This window comes from Microcebus murinus, chromosome 12 (genome assembly GCF_040939455.1).
Source record: "Microcebus murinus isolate Inina chromosome 12, M.murinus_Inina_mat1.0, whole genome shotgun sequence".
NCBI classification, from domain to species: Eukaryota; Metazoa; Chordata; class Mammalia; order Primates; family Cheirogaleidae; genus Microcebus; species Microcebus murinus.
This window is the reverse complement of record NC_134115.1, coordinates 62,296,668-62,318,166: the sequence shown is the minus strand read 5'-3', so window position 1 is coordinate 62,318,166 and position 21,499 is coordinate 62,296,668. Positions and strand designations below refer to the sequence as shown.

Here is a 21,499-nt window from a genome sequence, read left to right as displayed (position 1 = left end):
GAGGTAGGAGCAGGTGTGGGGAGCTTCAGAAGTGCTCAGATTTGGCTGTGGTGACAGGCTGGGTGTGGGGTCCCTGCTCCAGGCCTGGGGTAATGGGGAGAGACTAGTGTCCAGCTGGGCGGGGGCAGGAGGCTTCCATCAAAACTGCGTTACCTGGGCATTCAGCCCTTAGCACGTTGTGGGCTGTGCAGTCCCAGAGAGATGTCAGGAGCGTGTCATTACCAGAGAGGTGGCAAATGCCTGTGCCCCAAACACACTGAGGACTGGCTGCGGGCACAGACTGCCCCACCGACTCAAACCTGGTTCATGGTTGGTTGGTTGGTTGGTTGGTTTTAATCCAGAAAAGCAAAGTGACTGTTAAAAGATCAAAGGAAGGATGGGGGAGGGGTATCAAGATTTCAGAAAACAATCTCTCGCTACATAAATGAAATGTTTTGAAGAAAGTTTTTAAACATCTGGTTCAGTGAGAGGGAATATAAAATAAAAGCCTACTTATAAAGTGAAAAACTAAGGATTTCCAATAAGTTATGAAAGTTTTATTTTAAATGACACCAGTATCATATAAAATACAGTAGTCTCTTTTATAGTTTATAAATACAATTTCTAAAGGTTTTTATAAATCCTCTTTGTAGGGCCTGCAACCACCCTGTAATTTATGTGGTGGGGAACTGAGGAGAGACACCTGCCCAGGTCCACGGCAGAGTGGGAATTGACACCCCGTCTGTCTGTCTGTCTGCCTGTCTTGAGGGCCATGCTGCCTCTGCCTCCTGAGAGCTGGCTAACAACGGAGCTGTGGGCAGCCAGCTCTTTGTCCCATCTCTTAGATGAGCACTGTTGTTGGAATCTGATTTGTGAGGCTGTGGCATTGTCTGTAAAGGTGATGCCCCAGGGGGAAGGGCCCAGACAGGTGACAGAATCCCTTAATTCTTAGGGAAAGCCATATTAACAAGGAGGCTGCTGCCATCAGGGAAACTCCGTGGGGAAAATCGGTGAATGTGCAGCCGCAGCATCAGAAGGTCACATGGCACTGGGGAGCAGAGCCAGGACGCTGGGGTCCATACCTGGGTTCTGGCTCTGGATGCTAAAGCTGTCCATGCCTCAGTTTCCCTTTCTCCAAAATGGGGATGATGACATACCCTCCTCATGTTGTGAGAGTTAAGTGACTCAGTCTATGTAAAATGCTTAGAAAGTGCTTTGCACGACATGGTCTTAACTGCTGTCACCCTCCTCACACTCTGACAGTGAGACTGGCCTCCGAGATTGGGTTCTGGCCCATATGGAAGCTTGTTCTCTGTCCCCCACTGTCTGGGGCTGTTGTCATCCAGCATGCAGGGGAGTGGGTGTGCTTGCTTCATTGGAACCCCTTTTGACCATCCCTTCATCTTGCCTTAGAGGAACAGAGACCCTGAGTTCATATCCAGGCCCCAGCACTGCTGGCAGAGCTTTTAGGATCTCACCCGTAGAAACCCAGGGTTGCACGGTTTTGAGATGCCCTTATTCTCAGCCCTTCTCTGCCTCCTGTGGCCCTTCTCTGCTTTGTTGCTTCTGCTTATTTCCTCCCTCTGTCTTTCCACAGTCTGCTCCTCTCCTGTTCTCTGAGGGGGAGATGAGGTGAGTACATATCTGTGCAGTATCCAGTATTGTTAGAAGTGCAGCAACATGGGCACACCTTTCTGCTAGCAGGGCTTGGGTTTCTACTGTTCTAGCCACCAAGACTACTCTCTTGAAGATTTTCCTTACTTGTTTTATTTACGGGTCTTTCCAAAATCCATCTTTTCAGAAAATCCAAGGTCTAGAGCTGAGGAGAGTTGGTGCTAAATGATATTTTCAACTACATTTTAAGCATAAAGTCAGGAATTGGAAGTAGTGAATCATAATCAGTTCACTCCTAATGAGCACTCATTGCTCATAATCATGGTATTTCTGTTGCGGTTGGGATGAAAGAGCGTGGCATCGGGCAGATGGTAGCGAGCCCCCCTCTATTCCCAGGTGGATATGGAAGCCTTCCTCACGCTGACTGACGGTGACTTGAAGGAGCTGGGCATCAAGACAGATGGGTCCAGGCAGCAGATTCTGGCAGCCATTTCCGAACTGAACGCAGGCAAGGTATTGTCTCAGCCTTTTTTCTTTCCTTGTTTCAAGCAACTGAGAACCTTGAGGGGGTCCTAGGGTCTAGGGGAGTCTAACTTCATCTCCTCTGGCATATCCGACAGAGCCAGCCCCACTTGCACACTGCTAGTGACCCAGCACTTACTACCTCACAGCCTTGCCTGTTCCCTTTCGTACCTCTGTCCCCATAAGGTTGTTTCTCCCCAGACTCAGCCAAAATATTCTCTTGGGTAATTTCAACCCACAGAGCCAGGTATTTCCCACAGGAGCACCATGGACACACAGCCCTTGGTTCAGAGAGGGCCTGGAGTTAGGCTGACCCGGCTTTGCATCCTGGCTCCTCCTCTTACTTGCCGTGTTTCCTGGGGTAAGACATAGACCTCTCTGAGCCTCCCCGCAAGGTAAGGGTGATGAAGTGGTTGCAAGAACTAAAGTGCTTAGCAGAGCACCTGGCACACACAGACCCATCAATCACTGCTGTTATTGTTGGCATCCCAAGTTTTTGTCTGATGTTAAATTTGTTTCATCAGCTTTAAAGCTAAAGATTAGCAGTGCCCCTCCTCCATCCAAAGGTGCGCACACACCCAAAAAATCATCACTCACATTGCAAACGTTAATTATAGTTGCTATTGGGCTATTCATTTTGCCTTCTGCTTTTTTTCCAAGTATAAGATGGATTTTTCTGTTTCTCATTTCAGCAACAATGTATAATACCTGCTTACCTGTTGCTTTTTCACACTTTGCTTAACAGCTTTCCACTTGTTGGACAATAGTGTCATGTCGGCGATTTTATAGTTATAAATGTTACCATAATGGAATCTCTGCCTTTTGCCTTTTTCTTTGTTCTTCTTCTTCTTCTTCTTTTTTTTGTTTGTTGTTATTCCTTGGGCTATGTTCCACGATATGAGATTATGTCAGAGAGCATGGCCATCTTTATGGTTCTTTCTGTATGTTGCTGGATTATGCACAGAAATGTTGAGCAGATGTATAGCGCCAGCAGCTAATAAATATTTATGTAGCACTTTATCATTTACAAATCACCTGGTATACATTTCCACGTCAGTCCTCAAGACAGCCCAGGGAGGCTGGTGCAAGTGAGCAGAGTCTGGGGAGGGGAGGACCGTGCCCAGGTCACAGGGTGGTGGGCAGAGGAGGCAGAATCTACACCCAGGTCTTCTGGCCTCTTCATCTTAACCTTTCTGCTGCCCCACAGTGTATGGAGCGCTGCCAGAATTGGAGGTGGTTGTTTTTACTGTTATGTCATTATTATTATTATTATTATTTGAGACTGGGTCCTGCTCTGTCACCCAGGCTAGAGTGCAGTGGTGTAATCATAGCTCACTGTAACCTCAAACTTTTGGGCTCAAGTGTTTCTCCTACCTCAGCTTCTGAGTTACTGGGACTATAGGTACACACAACCACACCCAGCTAAATTTTTAATTGTTATCTCTTTGTAGAGACAATATCTTGCTTCATTGCCTAGGCTGGTCTTGAACTCCTGGCCTCAAGCAATCCTCCTGCTTTGGCCTCCCAAAGTGCTGGGATTACAGGCATGAGCCACCATTCTTGGCTCATTCATTATTATTACTTATCTGTAGGCTATGAGTTGATCCTTCAAAGCGATTTAGTTAGGGCAGCTGCAGGCATTTGCAAGGTTTAGTGTTTTTCCTCATGACTTTACTATTTGTTCTTTTTCTTCTGTAAATGGCCTATTTATATGCATTTCTCGCCTGTTCCCTGGGCCTGGACTGCCTCACTTTACAGATAGGGAAGCCCAGGCTCAGAGACAAATCATGACCCCTGACTTCCAGACCAGCACTGCTTCTGCTCTGCTGTTAGATGTTCAGGGGGAAGGGAGGTAGGTGAGCCAGGCATGGAGGTTGCCGAGGTGGGCAGGTCTCAGCTGTTAGAAGAGCATCATCCAGGAAATGGAAACCCCAGGGTGACTCACAGAGGGTAGATTAACCAAATCAATCACTAATGTCTTTGGGACATTGATTTATTCTTGCAAAAGGGCCCTTTGCGAATCTGCTGTGTCCCAGGCAATGTGTGGGTGCTGAGCATTCAGAACCACTCTGTACCCAGCACTATGTCTGAGCATGTCACATATTGTAGTCATTCATTTAATCTGTGTAAAAGCCGCCAAGGTCAGTTCCAGTTTATAGATGAGGAAACCAAGGCACAGAGAGGTTAAAGAGTTTGCCCAAGATCACACAGCCAGTACATGACAGAGCCAGGGTTTGTGTCCTGGCCACATGCTGTACCGCCTCAGTGTAACTCACCCACAGCCCAGGTAAAAGAGAGGCAGGTGGTGCCATGAAAGCTCCTGGCTTAGAGTGGAACCAGAAGGGAAGGGATCAGAAGACATTCTCGGGCAAGTGGAAGGGTGCTGAGATCTAAAGGCAGAGTGGGAACCACTGCATAAAGGGGTAGAAGAAAAGTGCAGATCAGGCAGAGGGAAGTTCATGTGCAAAAGCCCTGTGGTGAGAAGATGTGTCACACATTTAAAGAACTACAGGTTCTTTTGCTCTGTGGCTGGAGCACAGAGCAAAGAGCCACAGCATGCAGGAGGTCCCAAGGGACAGATGAAGGTCCCCAAGGTGGTCAAGGGTGACCCAGTCAAATAAAGGCAAGGGCTTTGGGGGCAGTGGTAAGTGACAGTGGGGGCTGTTTGAGCACTCTTCCTTCTCCTGGCTTCCAGAGGGCAGGTGTGTGAGCCCTGAGAGGATGGAGGTGGGGGATGCCATGTGTCAGCCAGGTAAGGAAGGATGGAAAAAGTTCTGGATGTAGGGACAGTGAGAGGACAGGCCAGATGGCAATTGCTAATCCAGAACCTCCCTTTGCCCTCTGTGGCCATGACCTCCTTGGCCCAGGATCACAAAAAGAAGACAGACTTAGCTGGTTTGCAAACCTTCAGAAACTTAACTGGCATCACCAGAATGGATGATGTGACATTTTGAGCCCACCCTAAATGTCCAAAGGAGGACGTTTTTCTTAAAGTTGATACAGACTAGCCTTTTTCTGGTTGTCTCTCAAATTCATTGCCCCCATTCCCTGTTCTCTAACAGTCTGGTCCTGTACTGAGCAGGTCCTCATCAGGAGAAGCAGAGGAATGGCTGTTGGCGTCCCCCTTGGGGACCCAGTTCACTGGCCCCCAACCCAGAGACCCAGGTGACCCTGACGTGCCAGGCCCAGGGCACCACTTAGCCCACCCTTGTCCTTCCCAAAGGCAGCATCCACCCTGCAGTCAGGCAACTCCACACAGCAGCGGGCATGAGAGGAAGGAGCCAATCTGAGAGGAAGGAGCCAATCTGAACTAGCTCCCTGGAGAAAGACCCTGACATCCAAGGCAGGTAGTACCAGGTAAAGTCCTCTGGAAGTGAGGACCATGTATCCTAGTGTGTCATAGAGAAGAGGCAAGATTAGGACAAAGTTTAATATTACAAAAACAAATTTTAACTTCTGCACTATTCCAAGTTACCATTGTAATTCTATGCTGGTTCTTAAAATGAGCAAAGAGCTCCTCAGGCCAAAGGTGGCTTCCAGGAACGCTTCTGATGCCCGTGAGATGCCCTGGGCCTTGGCTGTTCTGGACCAGACTTACCTGGCCCCGGCTGCAGGGGTTCCTACCTCTGCAATTGCTGCAGCACATGAGCTTCGCCTTCTGACCTTCATACTTTTTCTTTTGCAATGCAAGCTGGGCCGAGAGAGTACCCACTGTGGCTTGAATGCTCGGTACACACTGAGGAGCCCAGCCAGGGACACGTGCAAGAGGGAGGCCCAGCTTTCCTTGCCCCCATGTCTGTCATGCTGTGGTCCACAGCATGCTGATGGGTTGTGGGATCCATGTAATGGTTCATAAGCAGCATTTAAAAAAACAAGAGAATAGAAAATAGCTTTGCAGGTAGGAAGGACAGAACTTGCTTCAGTTATATATGAGTACATGAAATAGGGTTGTGATATAAAATGCATTTCTCACACAATCAAAAAAAGTTTGAGCATTTTAGCCTAAAATGTTTTTAAGTGAATATTAACCAAAACCCTGACTCATAATAACACAATAGTGTCAGCAAATATTATCAGGCATAGCATCAGCAAAGCATTGTGGACCCTCAGCTTGTGAGCCAGGTAAGTTCCAGATGAACCTGTCTCAGTATTTCAGTTGAGAGTCAGCTTATTAGTGTGTTAATTTCACATGAGTTATGTATTGGAGAAGGTTCACTAGAAATGTGTTAGTTGGTCCTAAGCCACTGTTTCTTTCTGGTACCCTTTTTGTCCTTATCAAAGCAGTGTATATTCATTTTGCTAAATTTGCATATTACCAAAATTGTGAAAAGAATTTTTTTTAAGAAGTCACGAATCATGATCCAATCGCCCAGAGGCCAATGCCATTCACTTTTGGGCAGATAATTCTGCAGTGTTTTGTGTCCAATTTTTTTTTTTATACATGGCTAAGATAAATTTGGATGTATATGCTGCTTTCTTTAACATGAAATATATGCAGCTACCCATGTTACTAAGAACTCTCTTTTCGTATAATAAATTTGTATAGATGTGCTAAAATTAATTTTTTTAAAATCCCTACTTGTTGAATATGTAGATATCCAAACTTTCTATAAATAGTGCTACAGTGGAGAACTTTGTGTATAAGGCTTTCTAATTATTCTCTCAGAATAGATGTCTAAAAGTGGAATTACTGAGTCGAAGAGTCAGAATCAAGGTGTATGTACACCTGAATTACTTTCCACTGAGAGCCAATAATCACCCCCACCAGCTAGGGGTGTATGAGTTCTAGCTTCACTGCAGCCTTGCTAGCACTGTGTACTACAAGTTTGTTTTTTAATCTTTAGTAATTTGATAGGCCAAAAAATGTGCCTTGTTGTAATGTGCATTTTTTAAAATATTAGGTAAGTTAAACCTTTATTCCTACATTTAATGGCCATTTGTTTTTTTGTTTTTGTTTTTGTTTTTCCTTTTGAGAATTATCAAGCAGGTCCTTTGAAGCTCAGGGGTTTTTAAAGGGCAATTATTATTATCTTCAATCTGCTGTGGATGCAGGAAACGATTACAGTTTTAATCATCTATAGCTCCCTTCTAAGGTTAGGAGGCAGCGAGTGCTGGGACCTTGTCTCACCCTGACCTTGTTCCTCAGGCAGTTAAGGCCAAGGTGGTGTTCAGTAATGAAACCGCTTGTCACCCCTTCTGTTACTTCTTAGCCCTCTGCAGTGTGCATAGTGCCGCCCCATTCGTATCTCAGGGTGAGCTTGATGGCAGCCCTGGTGGGTGACATTCCCATTTTACAGATATGGAATGGGGACGTGCCTGGGAGGCCACCACTAATCAGTGCTGGAAGAGAGACTCCAAGTCCTCTGACTCCACATCCCATGCTCTGTCCCTCTACCCTGCAGCCCCGAGATCTGTGTTGATGGAATGCTAAGGACATTCTTCTGCCTTGTTTGCCTGGAAGGACTGACATGAAGGGAGAATGTTACTGTCCTCTCGGGGGTCTGGGAGGCCTTGTCAGCACAGATGTCTGCTTGGGGGTCTGGAGAAGAACCCACCACCACCACCCAGAGTGAAATGACAGGAAAGAAAGTTTGAAGTCTGGTCTTATTCAGGCGACTTTTTTCCCACTTTTTATTCTTAGCAAAGAGCAATCTGCCAGACATTGTACATTTTTAATTTACTTTACATTTTGACCACATTTATTTGTTACTTTTAAAAATATATGTTTAATCCACACTGCTGCCCTCTGAGGGCAGGACCTGGCTGCCTCTTACACAGGGTCTGTTGTTAGCAGCAAGCGTGTGAGGTGCCATTATTATCCCCATTTTTTTTTCCTTTTTGAGACAGGGTCTTGCTTTGTTGCCCAGGCTAGAGTGAGTGCCGTGGCGTCAGCCTAGCTCATAGCAACCTCAAACTCCTGGGCTCAAGCAATCCTGCTGCCTCAGCCTCCCGAGTAGCTGGGACTACAGGCATGTGCCACCATGCCCAGCTAATTTTTTCTACATATATATATATATATATATATATACACATATATATATATATGTTGGCCAATTAATTTCTTTCTATTTATAGTAGAGACAGGGTCTCGCTCTTGCTCAGGCTGGTTGCGAACTCCTGACCTGGAGCAATCCACCCGCCTTGGCCTCCCAGAGTATCCCCATTTTATAGATGAGGAAAACAAGGCCCAGAGAGGTTGTGTTTCTTGCTCAGGGTAATATAACCACTAAATGGGAGAGATGGTCTTTGAACCCAGGCTGTTTGGTTCCAGTCTCTGTTCTTTTTATGTTTTTTAAAAAAAACAACAGAGTTTCACCAGGCTCAAAAATAAGAGTTTCACCAGGCCTCAAACTTCTGGGCTCAAATAGTCCTCCCACCGCAGCCTCCCTTCCGAGTAGCTGGGATGACAGGTGCCACCTCACCCTGCCCAGCCTCTGTTCTTAGCCTCTGTGTGTTGCAGCCTCTCAGCCATGTCCCCAGTGAAGATGTTTTCTGGGCTTAGAGAAACATCCACATCCACTCTTTACCCATATCAGAATGTGCATATGGGGGCTGGGTGTGTCTGGTAGGGATGGGGTGAGAAGGGAATCTCTGTGAAGAGGAATCTGACACCTGAGGGCAGTTCAGCCTCTCCCTGCGTAGCAGGAGGATATGTGCCTCCCATTGAATTCTCCGGAGATCTAAAGGCTGGAAAGATACCCAGAGCGGGGCAGGGGAGGAGACCTTCCTTCCAGGCCACGTGTGTGGGACAAAGCCCGTCTTGCCCTCTGGGCTCTGCCTCCTGTCCTGGTCCAGGGGATTGGACTCCTGTGTCCTGGCACCTTCTCCAGGGCTGGCGGTGCTGGGGAGAGCCTGACTCAGTGTGTTTTTATTAAGCTTGGTGCTCTTTCAATTAGGTAATTTATTTTCCCCAAGATGCCCATGGGTTTTTCGAGTATGAGTTGAGCATTAACAACACTGTGTCAATTGAATTAATGGTTAAAAGATTTAACAAGACTTTCTGTGTCTGTTTTCAATTTCCTCCACAGGGACGCGAGAGACAAATTTTACAGGAAACCATTCACAACTTCCACTCTTCCTTTGAGAGCAGTGCCAGCAACACCAGGGCTCCCGGCAGCAGCCCCTGTATGTGCCCTCCTTCCTGTGGCCGCCAGTGTGAGCTCTCTGAACCCTACCTCTACCTTCACATAGCCAGGGCCCAGCCCCTGCTCCCAGACACATACCCCGCTCTGTCACAGCTCTGTGCCTCAGTTCCGTTGCTCCCTCTGCCTGGAATACCCCTTGTCCCTCTGCTGCATTAGTCCGTGGTGCTTGTTGCTAGAACAAGCTACAACACACAGAGATTGAGTCTCACATCACAGTTCAGTAGGACTGCTTCTGGTTGTAGGTGGTTTCACATCGTGATTTGGGGACCCAGATCCTTTCATCTTGTGCTCCAGGAGCCCCAGAGTCTTTGCTTTTGGGTGACAGCAAGGGTAGTGGATGGTGGAGAATGCCTAGTCACTTCTTAACTGCCTCGTCCTTAACTGACAGACACTGGCTCACGCTCCCTTGGCCACCAGTAGTCATGTGGCCCCACCTGGATGCAAAGGAGGCTGGGAAGTGTAGTCTCCATTCAGCTAGCAGCTTCCCAGCAACACTTTAAACTTAGCTGGGGAGCACATATTTTGGTGGAGATAAGTCCGCCTTGCCACAATTTCCCTTAAAACCTCCAGCCTGTTCTTCTGATCCAAGTCACCTATCAGGTGAAGCCTTTCTTGACTCCCTTCTAGCCACTGGGGTCCCTTAGTGCTTTGTATGTGACTCTGCTCTAGTACTTTACGGCACCTGCTGCATACAGCATACAGCAGGCATGGGGGATGTGTATGTTGAGTGCATTTTTCTTTATTGTAAAACAGCCTTTTACATAGGAGAAATAGAGAAGGCCTGCTATGTGGACCGTTCTTTCTGGCTTTCAGTTTTCTCATCTGTAAGACAGATGTGGGGGGAGACAGTGCTCTGATATTCCATCCATGCTGCTCACCCCGTATCACTGTGGGCTTTCTCCACTGCGAGGGGATCTGAAGACCAATGTGTCACACTGAAAAAGGACTGTGGTGCTCGAGTTTTCTAGGCAAAGAAGTGTAGAATTTGGAATTTTTATACTAGATCCTATTAATGCTACATTCCTCAAAAGTGAATTGGCCTGTGTAGTTTCTGACCATATCATGTTGTATTAGAGGGGCTCTGACTTTTAAAAGACAGTTGCTTTCTGAAATGTTTTCCAGTGAGTAATTCTTGCGGCCAGTGCTTGCTGCATTTCTGTTACATGCTGGGTGCTGAGTATATAGGGATAAGCCAGAGCTGGTCTCCATCCTTGAGCATCTGGATGGGCCAGGGACCAGACATGGAGAGGCAGCACAGTAAAATGGAAAGAGCTTGTGCTCTGGACTCAGGTTCAAAGTTCAGATCTGGCTTTCAGTATCTTAATTGGATCTTGGAGCCAGTGTGCATAAGGTGCTTGATGTGCAAGAAGTACCCAATAGATGGTGGCCTTCACAGAATTCCAGTCTTTACCATGAGGTATGCTGGGCCACGTGTCGGTCTCCTTGGGAGGTACCATCTCTCATCTGTCCCTCTCCTAGCCATGAAAGCCCATCTTTTTATGCCAGCTTTCAGAGGCGATTATTACTCTACCACCCAGAACTTAGTGGTTCCCTCCTTCTGCCTGAGGCCCAGTGGGTGGTGGTCCTTCTTCATCCTTTCATCCTTCCACCCACAGAAGTCAGCTTTCCACATGACTGAAGATAAAGCATTTCAGTTGTGCTATTACTGACACTCATCTTTATAAAGCTTCCTTGGGTCCCATCCTCCTTTAAGGAGACACATTTCTTGATCGCCTACTATGTGCTGGCAGCTTTACCACATTGTCATTTCACCCTCCTTGCCCCCCTGGAGGTGGCCCTGTTTAGCTGCCTCCTGCACATCAAGGAAATAGCTGCTTTGGGAGAGGAAGCTGCTTGCCAGTTAAACCATTCATAAGGAGCATATCTGGGGTTAATGAGGCTTGCTGGCCTCCAAGCCTGTGCCTTTTCCACCAATTCCTGGAGATTCTCAAGCTAGAAGCACTAGGGATTCCCACTGTTTTAATGTACTAATATTTTCAGGCGCTATCAATAGGCCTAAAATTGTCTGTCCCTGAAATACATGGCCCTAGGTGTTACATGCTTTGCAGTTTTGTGCCTGCTTTTCACTGAGCTCCTATGTTTTGGTAACCTGTGTGTTGATGTAGCTTCCACTTAGGTAAGTTTGATTGAGCACCTGCAATACACAGGTGCTGTGCTGGGGGTCACTTTTCACAAATGCAAACCTCCATGATCTTGTTGGATGACAGAACAGGGCTTATTATCCTCATTTTACGAACAGGAAGACTGAGACTCCAGATGATGGCTTTTCGTGGCTTTTTTACTGGACTCAAATGTCCGAGGTTTTTTCTCCAGACAGTTGTGTGCTGGTTGGTGAGAGGTTCCTGGCACCCTTTCTGGGCCTTGCTCACTCTTTCCTGGGGACACTTCTCACCCTACATGTGTCCCCAGGCGTCTCCAAGAGGCTGTCCCTCCATAAGAAGTACCTCTCTTGCTCGATGAGTCTCACCAGCATTTCCCAAAGTGTGCTCCTTGGAACACTAGTTCCATAGGATATTAATAGGTTTTTCATAAAGAAAATTAAGGGGGTATGTATGTGAAGTGGGGCAAGGTTCCACGATCAAGTGGGTTTGGCAGACATTGGGTTAAAGCTGAGCTGTATGGTCATCTCTGCTGCAGGTGTCTCATGACCTTCAGCATGCAGGTGGGGTCAGGCCTCTTCATGGGGCCATGGAGCTTGTAGCATTTCGCACACTCATCTGATCATGGAACCCTTCCCCAGGGTGCTCTTGCAAGACACCATTGGGGAAGCCCCGCTTGACTGGGACAGTAGCAGCCATGAGCCATCCCAGCCTTGGGGGCGGGGCATGGGGTGCCAGAGCACCTCAGCTGGGTCAGGGTCCTTGGTAGCACCCACCCCTGCAGAGGTGGCCTGCGTGGCTGTGAGACATCTGGGTGGGGGTCCCCTGACTTTGAGATGGCAGGGACCCTGCTCATGAGGCTCTCCGTCCTGGGGGACTCCTGCTGGGTGGAGGGCATGGTTTCCCAGCATCCCTCCAGAGTCCCGCTGGTGTGTGCTGGGTGTCCAAGCCCCCACTGGCCAGGGCAGGGCTCCTACCTCCTTGCTGCAGTGCCAGACCATTACATGGAGGCCAGCTGGTTTTGCAAAGAGACCATTTACTTTTTCATTCTTTGGTCCACTGAACATTTACTGAGCATCTACCCTGCACCAGCCCCATGCTTGTGGTCTAAACCCATGACGGAAAAGATTCATCTCTGCCCTCACGGGACCCTTGGTACTGTAGAGGAGACAAGCACATAGAAAAATGGTGCAGTGGTAGAGGTGTGTGCTTGGTGCACAGCTTCAGCCCAGCCTGGGCAGGGTTTTGAGGAGAGAACCAAGCTAGGTCCTAGAGGGCAAGTCGGCATGGTTGGCAGGTGGGAAAGAGAAGGGGACCCCAGACTGGGAACAGCATGTGCAAAAGCAGTATGTAACATTTGTGGGTAATATATCGTCGGGTAAGTTAGATACATGTTTTTTTGATTTTTGGTCCTTTGGAATGTGTTGGAGCAATCTGTTATCCTGGAAAGAGCACTGGATCTAAAGTCAGACCTAGCACTGGGTTTTGACTCAGCCACTTCTCACTGGATAATGGTGGATATATTTCCTCATCTCTGTGAGCCTCAGTTTCCCTTTTGGTTACAAGGGGATAGTAATTCCCAAGGGGCTGAAGATCAGATGAAACTGAGAAAGCCCTTTTCACACTGTGGAGCAATGCAAATGTGAGAAATCTCAAAGATAGTTGCACATTTTTAAATCCTCTCTCTCTCTCTCTCTCTCTCTCTCTCTCTCTCTCTCTCTCTCTCTCTGTCTCTCTCTCTTCTCTTCCTCTCCCCCTCCCCCTCCTCTCCCTTCCTCCCCCTTCTTCTCTCCTCTCCCCTCTCCCCAACCCTAATGAAGCTATGGCAGGGTGGGTGAGGCCGGAAGAGGCCACCTCCAGCAAGAGGTAGCAGCAGCTGAGATGGCTCTGCTGGCATCAGAGCGAAAGCAGGACGGCAAGAGGGTCGACCTTCAGATCCCGCTCTCCATCAGTGCCTAACTCTGGGCTTCCCAGCAAGGTGGACAGAAAGAAAGGAAACAGTCTAGCCAAACTGTAGGAGCGGGTGCAGCAGGCAGAGAGGGGCAGGGAACTCTCTCATTTGCTTTTGCCATGGAGCTGTCTGAAGACATTGTTACGTCAGCCAGGCCTGAGGCTGGATGGCTGTGGACATCCACACTGTCCTGTGTTTCCAAGTAAGTGCCTCCCGAAGGGCTTGGGGCCCTTCCCAAGAAGATTCTGCAGCCCACAATGAAGGTGCCATCCCGTGTCTGTCCTTGTCCATTCCAAGCAAGTTAATCATGTCTTGTTAACCAGTAGGTCCTGTTCAACATGTAAAGAGACCCGATGTTTTCCCTAATAAAGTTTATACCAAATTCTGCAGGACTGGGCTACAAGAGAAAATCCCCCGGGTAAGGTGGGTGGTGAGTCGCCTCCCCTGGGGAGTTTCTCACTCACTAGTCAAACATTTCCTGAGGGCTTGCCAGGCTCCCCACAGGCCCCTCTTTAACATGCATCTTAAGTGTGGATTTAGACCCTGCCTTAATTTCAGCCACCTGGTGGAGGAGTCAGTCTCATATAGTCAGAGGTTTACCAAGGCTTGGGGATGACAGAAAGGAAGCAAACACGAAGGGTCACGGTAGTGCATAGAGCACAAAGCTAGCCCAGTTCACTTGTCTCAGCATCCCCTCCACCCCGGCTTCCTCCCCTGGCAGACAGTGTCTCCCAGCCCAGTGGAGTGGAGCATAGGGTCCCTCCCAGCTTCCTGGCCCCTGCTGGAACCTCCTCTCCAGAGCTGGTAGACACAGGCATGGCCATCCTTGTCAGGGAGACTTGTCCCTACCCTCCCTGTGGCTGTGTCAGGATTTGACTATACCCTAAGTTCTTACCAAGGCCACGATATCCATTGGTTAAGAGACCAGGACACCATTTCATTTCAGCTCTAGAGAGTGGGTTCCATCCTTACTATCAAACACCATTTTATTGTTATTTTCAGGCAGGGACTCGATTCTTTGAAAGATTTTTGTCAAACTGGGCATACTAAGTAATGGTGAATTTGTCTTCCATCTTTGTACTCATCAAAGGCATAAAATGCTCAGATTTCTTCCAGCAATAGCTGTTAAATAGCAAGCCCCTGAGGTGTGCCAGAAGCTTCTAGAAGTTGACTGCCTCATCTTCACAGTAACCCTTAGAAGCAGCCTGAGCATTCATTCCTTTTCTATCAGTTTGGTGATAGACTGTGGCACACAGATGTTAACCACCTTTACCAAGGTCACGTGGCCAACACAGGACGATTGGCTTTGAGTGCAGGTCTCACCTCAGAGCGCAGGTCATGATGTCTTGCTGCCTGTCAGCACAGAGGTAACAGTGAATTGGCACAGCCCAGCCAACACCACCACAAATAAATGGAACATATTTAGTCTCTGCCGCTTGTTCACAATGGGGGAGGGGGCGCTTGTGAAATATTATAAATAGCATGGTGATTCTCTCTGCTTTTAAGGATTCTCTTAGGTTGGGGGAGTGCTTGGGGGCACCCCTAGTTTCAGTGCCCCACTCTGGCTGCTCAGACCTAGGGAGCCTTGGGGAAGCAGAAGGAGTGAAGCCCTGGGGCCCCAGAGGGCAGGAAAGGGAGCTGGGGAGGCGTGGGCATCGGCCCAGTGCTCCATGAGGAAGAAGAGGAACGTTGCAGGGATCAGAGCCCTGGCGGTGGGGGGGGGGGGCTGTGCCAGAGACTGGAGAGGGCACTGGACCCAGGAAGTGGTTCCCAGGCGCCAGTACCAGGTGGAGGTGATATGAGAGCAACAAGTGCAAGGCTATGAGTTTGTCTGACACCGAGTATGTTCATATTTTACAGGGCTTGTCTTGATTTTGACAAGTCCCTCCTACTTTGGGAGGTGGGTGTGGTGATGGTAGCTTTAGTTTTACTGTTGTGTGGAATCCAGACATCTGAGCAGTACTGTTCTAGGTCACTTTTGAGCTCCCTTCCAACCCTGTGGTTCTATGAAAAGCTATAAAAAGAAGAGGGAATGTTTCCTCTGTAAGTTAAACATAGAGTGACCAGACAACCCAGCAGTTCCACTCCTAGGTACTGGAGTGGATAGGAACTGGAACTGGAAGTAGATATTCAGACAAAAACGTGTACACAGATATTCATAGCACTATGCACAATAGGCAAGAGGTAGAAACAGCCCAAATATCCATCAGCTGAAGAGTGGACACACAAAATGTGGTGTATCCACACCATGGAATATTATTCAGCCATAGAAAGGAAGTACTGATTCATGTTACAGCCTGGTGAACCTTGAAAATATGAGGCCAAGTGAAAGAAACCAGATGCAGAAAGCCACAGATTGTATAGTATGATTCCATTTATATACCATAAAAATGTAAGGGGCTAATGACCTGGCTGACCTGCACCTTCTCTACCTTGCCCTTCAGTGTGAGGGACACGTGGCCATTCTAGAGTCTTCCTCCCCCTCCCTCCCATACGCATGTCCCCCCTGGTCAAGGATGCAGATGCACCAAGGGTTTCATGCCAGCATTCCCAGGGCCCAGCACAGAAAATGCCTCACAGATGTACCCCAAATGGGGTAGGCCTGGTCTGGTCCTGGGGACGGTCTCTTGGCACCAAGTCACTGGCTGTGCTGAGGCGCTCTTGCCACTTCTCTAGTTCTCATTGCCTCTCTCAAGCTTCTCTCTCAAGCTTCCTTTGCTCACAGCTCTTTAGCAGAACAATTGTCTCCACTTTCAACACAATCAAAAACACTCCCTTTGAGCCAGTGGATGAGTGTTCTCAGAAGCATTGAGGCATTGGCTTGGATGCCCACTCCAAGGGACCTGTTCAAGTGTCAATGCCCTCAAGGGCCCCAGCCTGTGGCCTCCCACCGCCCCTCCACCTGCTCCCTGGCCTCAGCCACAGCTCACAGCCCCTCCTCCCGCCCAGTCCTGCTCCTCACCCCCTTCCACAGGTGCCCATCCAGAGACCATTGCCTAAGCAACAGCTGGGGTTGATCTCAGAGTGTGCGTCCCAGGGAACCTACCTGTGATGGGGGCTTCCTAAGAGGTCAGGCTGTGTACACACGGAGGGGAGCCTCAGCCATGAAGAAGGCGCCAGAACTTCCACTGTCCATTGAAGTCATGGTGGCTTCTATAGAATGAGGTGGCCACAGGGAAAGGTGTCTGGCCACATCCTCACAAGGGGCCACAGTCAAGAGCCTGCGTCAGACCGGATCTTCCAGGGGAACTTCCATTGGCCACCTGGAGCCTTGGGCATGCCGGGGGCAGTGTGGGGGGCCCACAGCTCTTCCCAGGCAGCGGGCACTGGTGGCACACCATCGTGGGCACTGGGGAAGTGCCAGGGAGTATGCCTTCACGGAGCTTGTGACCCACTGGAGCAATAACAGTCCTGGCTCCGAGGGCTGGTGTGAGGATGGACAGTCCGAGTGCCCAGCATGGTGCCTGGCACAAGGCAAGTGTACTCAGCATCTGAAGCTTTTAACGATTCATTTCTTCTCACCTCTTAGGTAGATGCCCCAAAGGAGGTCAGGACGTGTGACCTCCTTAGCAGCCACAGACCTAGGTTATGGACCTATGACAAGGGCCAGGTAGGCACTGGCCAGATTTATGGTGAGAATGAATGGAAACTATTTGTTAATTGGGTAGCAATACACACAATTCAGTTTATAAACCCCAATTGTGTAAGGAAGAAGATAGAGCAAAGAAAATTAGGGGGAAGAAAGCACAAGGTGCAGGCTGTGTTAGAGCTATGCATTAGGTCTGCATCTGTCCCCTTTCTTTCATGCACTAAAACATAGGTCACTTAGTATTCCTGGGTCACCTCGACTTTTTTAATTTTAAGAAGTTCATTTTTATTTTTAAAGAATTGCACAAGTTATTATCTATTCTGTTGTGCAAGATACAACACATTGTGTTTTTATGTCCTCTGTTGAGAGCCCCAAAATCGGGTGTAGCTGTCATCAGAAGCCCATGGGATTCCAGGATGTGCAGAGCCCGGGGCTAGGGGCCTAAGGAGCCCTCTGTCAGGGTTTCACACCTGGGGAAAACTCCAAATGGGCTCCTGCTCACACTTCCAGTGCTCTCTCCCAGCTTCTTGAACTTCCTGCTAATGTGGGCATAGCTCTCTGCATGATTAATCATTCATGACTCCTAAGTAGTGCTTTTCTTGCTAGAGCCTTGCCTCTCAAAGTGTGGTCTGTGGCTGGGCACAGTGGTTCACACCTATAATCCCAGCACTTTGGGAAGCTGAGACGGGAGAATCGCTGAGCCCAGGAGTTCACAACCAGCCTGGGCAACACAGTAAGACCTGCCATCCCCTACCCTATCACCTTCTCTCTGCATCTCTACAAAACAAATTAGTCAGGTGTGGTGGCACACACCTGTAGTCCAAGCTACCGGGGAGACTGAGGCAGGAGGATCACTTGAGCCCAGGAGTCAAAGGCTGTAGTGAGCTATGAGGGCACCTCTGCACTCCAGCCTCGGTAAGAGAGCTGAGACCCTGTCTCTCAACGAAAACAAAGTGTGGTCCATAGACCAATAACTTTGGTGTTCCCTGGATGTTTATAAGAAATGCAGGCCCTGCACAGTTCCTAGGGGATGCATATACACACTGTAGCGTGCAAAGCAGTGATACATTAATCTTATGCACAATGTCATGTGAGCACTCAGATGCTGTTACCTATTACACAGAAGGGGAAACGGGAAACAGGTTCTGCAAGCAGTGTCACATGGATAGTTAGGGTAGAACCAACACTCACTCAGGCTTTTCCTTCAACTGCAATAAGCACTTACTGTGGTTTCACATGCACATTTACTCCTCTCCATCCAAAAGTATCGTTATTACTACACAATTTACAGATGAGCAAAGTGAGGCAAACAGAAAAGTTAAATAACTTGCCTGAAGATGACATACCTTGAATCTAGACCTACCTCATTTATGGAATTGACCATTTAGGATTCATAAGCAAAGCAGGTCTGAAGGGCAGGGCATTCATATTCGTCCTGGCTTAGTGGACCCCAGGTCAGGTCCAGTGTCAGAAAACTTGGGTTTGAGCCCTACTGACACCACTGAGGAAAAGAGGGCAGATCACCTCATCTCCAAAGCCTCAGTTTTCCCATCTGTAAAATCTGGCAAGGCTGTGTGAGGGCGTATATGAGGTAATATTGCTGGAGTGTGCTGTAAACTGTAAAGTGCTATGCACATGCTAGTTAGTGGCTTTATTCTCCAGGGACCCTGGCACGATGGTGGAAGAGGAAGAAGCTTGGAGAACTGGGAAGTTGCAGTAGGTGGAACTTCAGGGTTGCCATGGGAACCAAAGCTCTAAGGCTGATCAAGACAGGAAATACCATCTGGTTTTAAACACCAAAAAGCTTCGACTCACACTGGACTTATTTCTGTAAACAGCAGAATTAACATCATCCTCCAGCAGCTACGTCAACCCAGAGCAAGCTGGAAATTTTTTCTTTCCCCAGATTTACATGGTTGGATCTGGACAAAGCACCTCAGGAACTTCTTGTTCATCAGCTGTCACTTCCAGAGAAATGTGGACAAGTCACTTAATAAATCTGAGCTTAAATGGAAGAAAAACGCCCACCCCTCCCCCTACCCAGGCTTTGCAAGCACAGCGGAAAGGTAGATATGGTGCCCAGGGACAGAAGGGAAACCTGATGTCCCTGTCGGTGCTAAAGCTGGCAGGGCACTTAGAGAGCATCGGTTTCCTTTCCCCCCAAGTTATGGGTGATTAAATAGGCCCAGAACAGAATGGTACCTGCCCAAGGTCACACAAGAGACTGATGACAAAACTGCATCTTGCACCTAAGTCTCTCAATTCTCAATTCACTGTTTTCCACTTGGCCAATCACACCTTCCTTTGATGTTTGTTCCAGCATCATAGTGCCGCTCTCTGGGAAACACTGGGCTTGGGATTTCTCTGCTTCCCCATGGGCTCTGAGAGGCGGGAAGCAGAATGTGTCTTCAGTCCCACACCTCTCAGGGATTTCACGGGGAAGCCATCATTTCTTAGTTTTCTTGGGAGAAACAATATTTCTGTAAACCATATGAGCTGAAACAAATCAGGATGAAATTTTAAAATCAAAAGGGCTATGCTTTTAAGTTTTCAAATTCTGGAGGACTATCCCTGTGTCATTGCAGCCCCCAAATCCAGCAGAGGTCTCCTGGGGGGTGAGCACTTTTATCATGGGGCTACTAGGAATCATTTAAGCAGAGAGCATTTCTGGGAATGTAGGCCCAGAGTGGCCGCTGCTGTGCTGTGCAGCTTTGCTTGCCCTCTCTGAGCCTGTTTCCCCACATGCACCATAAGGCAGTTTAATGTGACCATCTCTGAGGTTCCTTCCAGCTCTGATATTCTGTGACATGATAACCATTTTCAAAGAAATGAAAGGAGATCCATTGCTCCTTGTTCATCAGCTGATATGAGCCTGAATTGAGAGACATTAGCCCTGGGCCCTTTGGCTCCCTGCTGGCTGGGCCTTGGAAGTTTCCTGTGCATGGAGCTTGGAGGGAAATGGTCTCTATCCAGCCTCAAGGGTAGGGTGGCATCTGAGACCACTACCCCAAGCCATAGCCCCAGAACCCTTAGCCTATGCTGGCAAGTGACACCCAAGGGTAGCTCCAGAGCACTCATCCATGGCTAAGTTTACTCCAAGCCACTGCACCACACCCTCTGACATGCAGGCCGTGCCCTCCAGCACCTTCGTCCTCTGTTCAGCCACGGGGGTACAGGCAGCATCATCTTCTGGGAGTAGAGGCAGAGACTGTGGAGCTAGACAATCTCCTGGCCCTGCAGAGCTCGAGGTAGCCTCACCCTTGGGTGAAGCCCCTCCCCACCTGTCACTGAGGGCTGTGTCTGGGTCCTGTTGTGTCATGGGAAGCTGTATCTCTGGGGCCTTCACTTGCCTTCTGTCCCTTGGCATAGGTGAGTTCCCCCCATCCCTTTTCCACTTGCTTGGAGTTATGGAAACCACCTCATAGCTGTCTCAAGGGACTTCCCAAGCCTCCGCAGATGGGTTTGGGGATCCCTGGGGTTGCCAGGGCTTCAAGAACTGCCTAAACTGTGGGGGAGGGAAGACCTGGAAAGTGCTGTCTGTGATTTATTTCTAACCTGATCCCAGGGGAGGAAAAATGGATGCTTCAGTTTGGCAGACTTGAGAAATAACAAAGAGAACTGAGGTCCCCAAATTAAAAAGATCTATGTTTCCAGTCCAACTATGGGCAGCGGCATAGCAATCCCAACTGTGTGAGCCTGGAGGAGTTACTTATCTCTCTGTACCTCTGAATCTCTCAGTTTTCCCACCTGTAAAATGGGGATAATAAATCCCTCCTTTTGTAGTGTTCATGGGGATTAAATGAGAAAAAGTATTCCTAGTGCCTAGCACTAAAAATTTTGTAAAAGTTGCAAAGCACTTGCATTTCCACTCTCCAGTTGAAGCTTCTTAAGGCAAAGTATACATGGTAAATCGCATTTCTCAAGCTGGGGTGAAACCGCAGCTCAGACTGGTGGGGCGAGTTGTGGAAGATCACAGATCAGCTGCGTGTCAGACTGGCATCCGTCTGCCATCTGAGTCCAAGGCTCTGTCTCTCCACAACCATGAAATGTGTCACTTCTTAACTCTTTAAGAAAATGAAGGGAATAAAAATGAATTTGAAGCGTGTATATTCCCTTAAGACATGCGGGAACTGAGAAATGCTAACTTTCAACTTTTTATTTACTTTCTTTTCTTGCAGTTCCCTGAGAGGGATGTGGTTTGGAAGCCAGTTTTGTTACGTGCATCTTTCCTTCATATTTTGCCTTGCTATTTCCAACTGTGGTGTTATTTGTGATGACGATGTCTAGTGTGTTCTCTGGGAAGTTAACACCCCAGAAAACAAAAGTCTTCTTTAGTGATGAATGCTCAGCCTGGAAGCAGAGACAGAGAACATCTCCCTGAGACCATAGCTTGAAATTGGGCTGCGTAGGAAATCTGGAGAAACAACCAAGGTTCTTCCTCTGCAGTTAGAGGCTTGTAGAACTGCAATACGGGAAACTGAGGAACGTGACCTGACAGGGTCACAGAGCTGGTAAGTGGGGATAGACTTCTTAACAAGAGACAAAATCACAAAGTCTTAAGGCAAATCATAATAATAGA

At 48.3% G+C, this 21,499-nt stretch overlaps 1 protein-coding gene across 2 annotated transcripts in view; it reads left to right on the top strand.

Moving 5' to 3' along the window:
* The window catches only part of ANKS6 (ankyrin repeat and sterile alpha motif domain containing 6), a 49,562-nt gene extending 35,849 nt beyond the window's left edge, over positions 1–13,713 (top strand). Inside the window, exons 14-16 of one of the 2 annotated variants that reach the window (XM_012769018.2) lie at positions 1,990–2,106; positions 9,144–9,240; positions 13,201–13,713. In XM_012769018.2, the coding sequence (XP_012624472.1) occupies positions 1,990–2,106; positions 9,144–9,240; positions 13,201–13,250 (264 nt within the window). In that variant the 3' untranslated portion in view covers positions 13,251–13,713. Of the gene's footprint in view, positions 1–1,989; positions 2,107–9,143; positions 9,271–13,200 lie in introns of both variants that reach the window. The other variant, XM_012769017.2, reaches the window with a different exon arrangement.
* Positions 13,714–21,499: the final 7,786 nt, after the last annotated feature.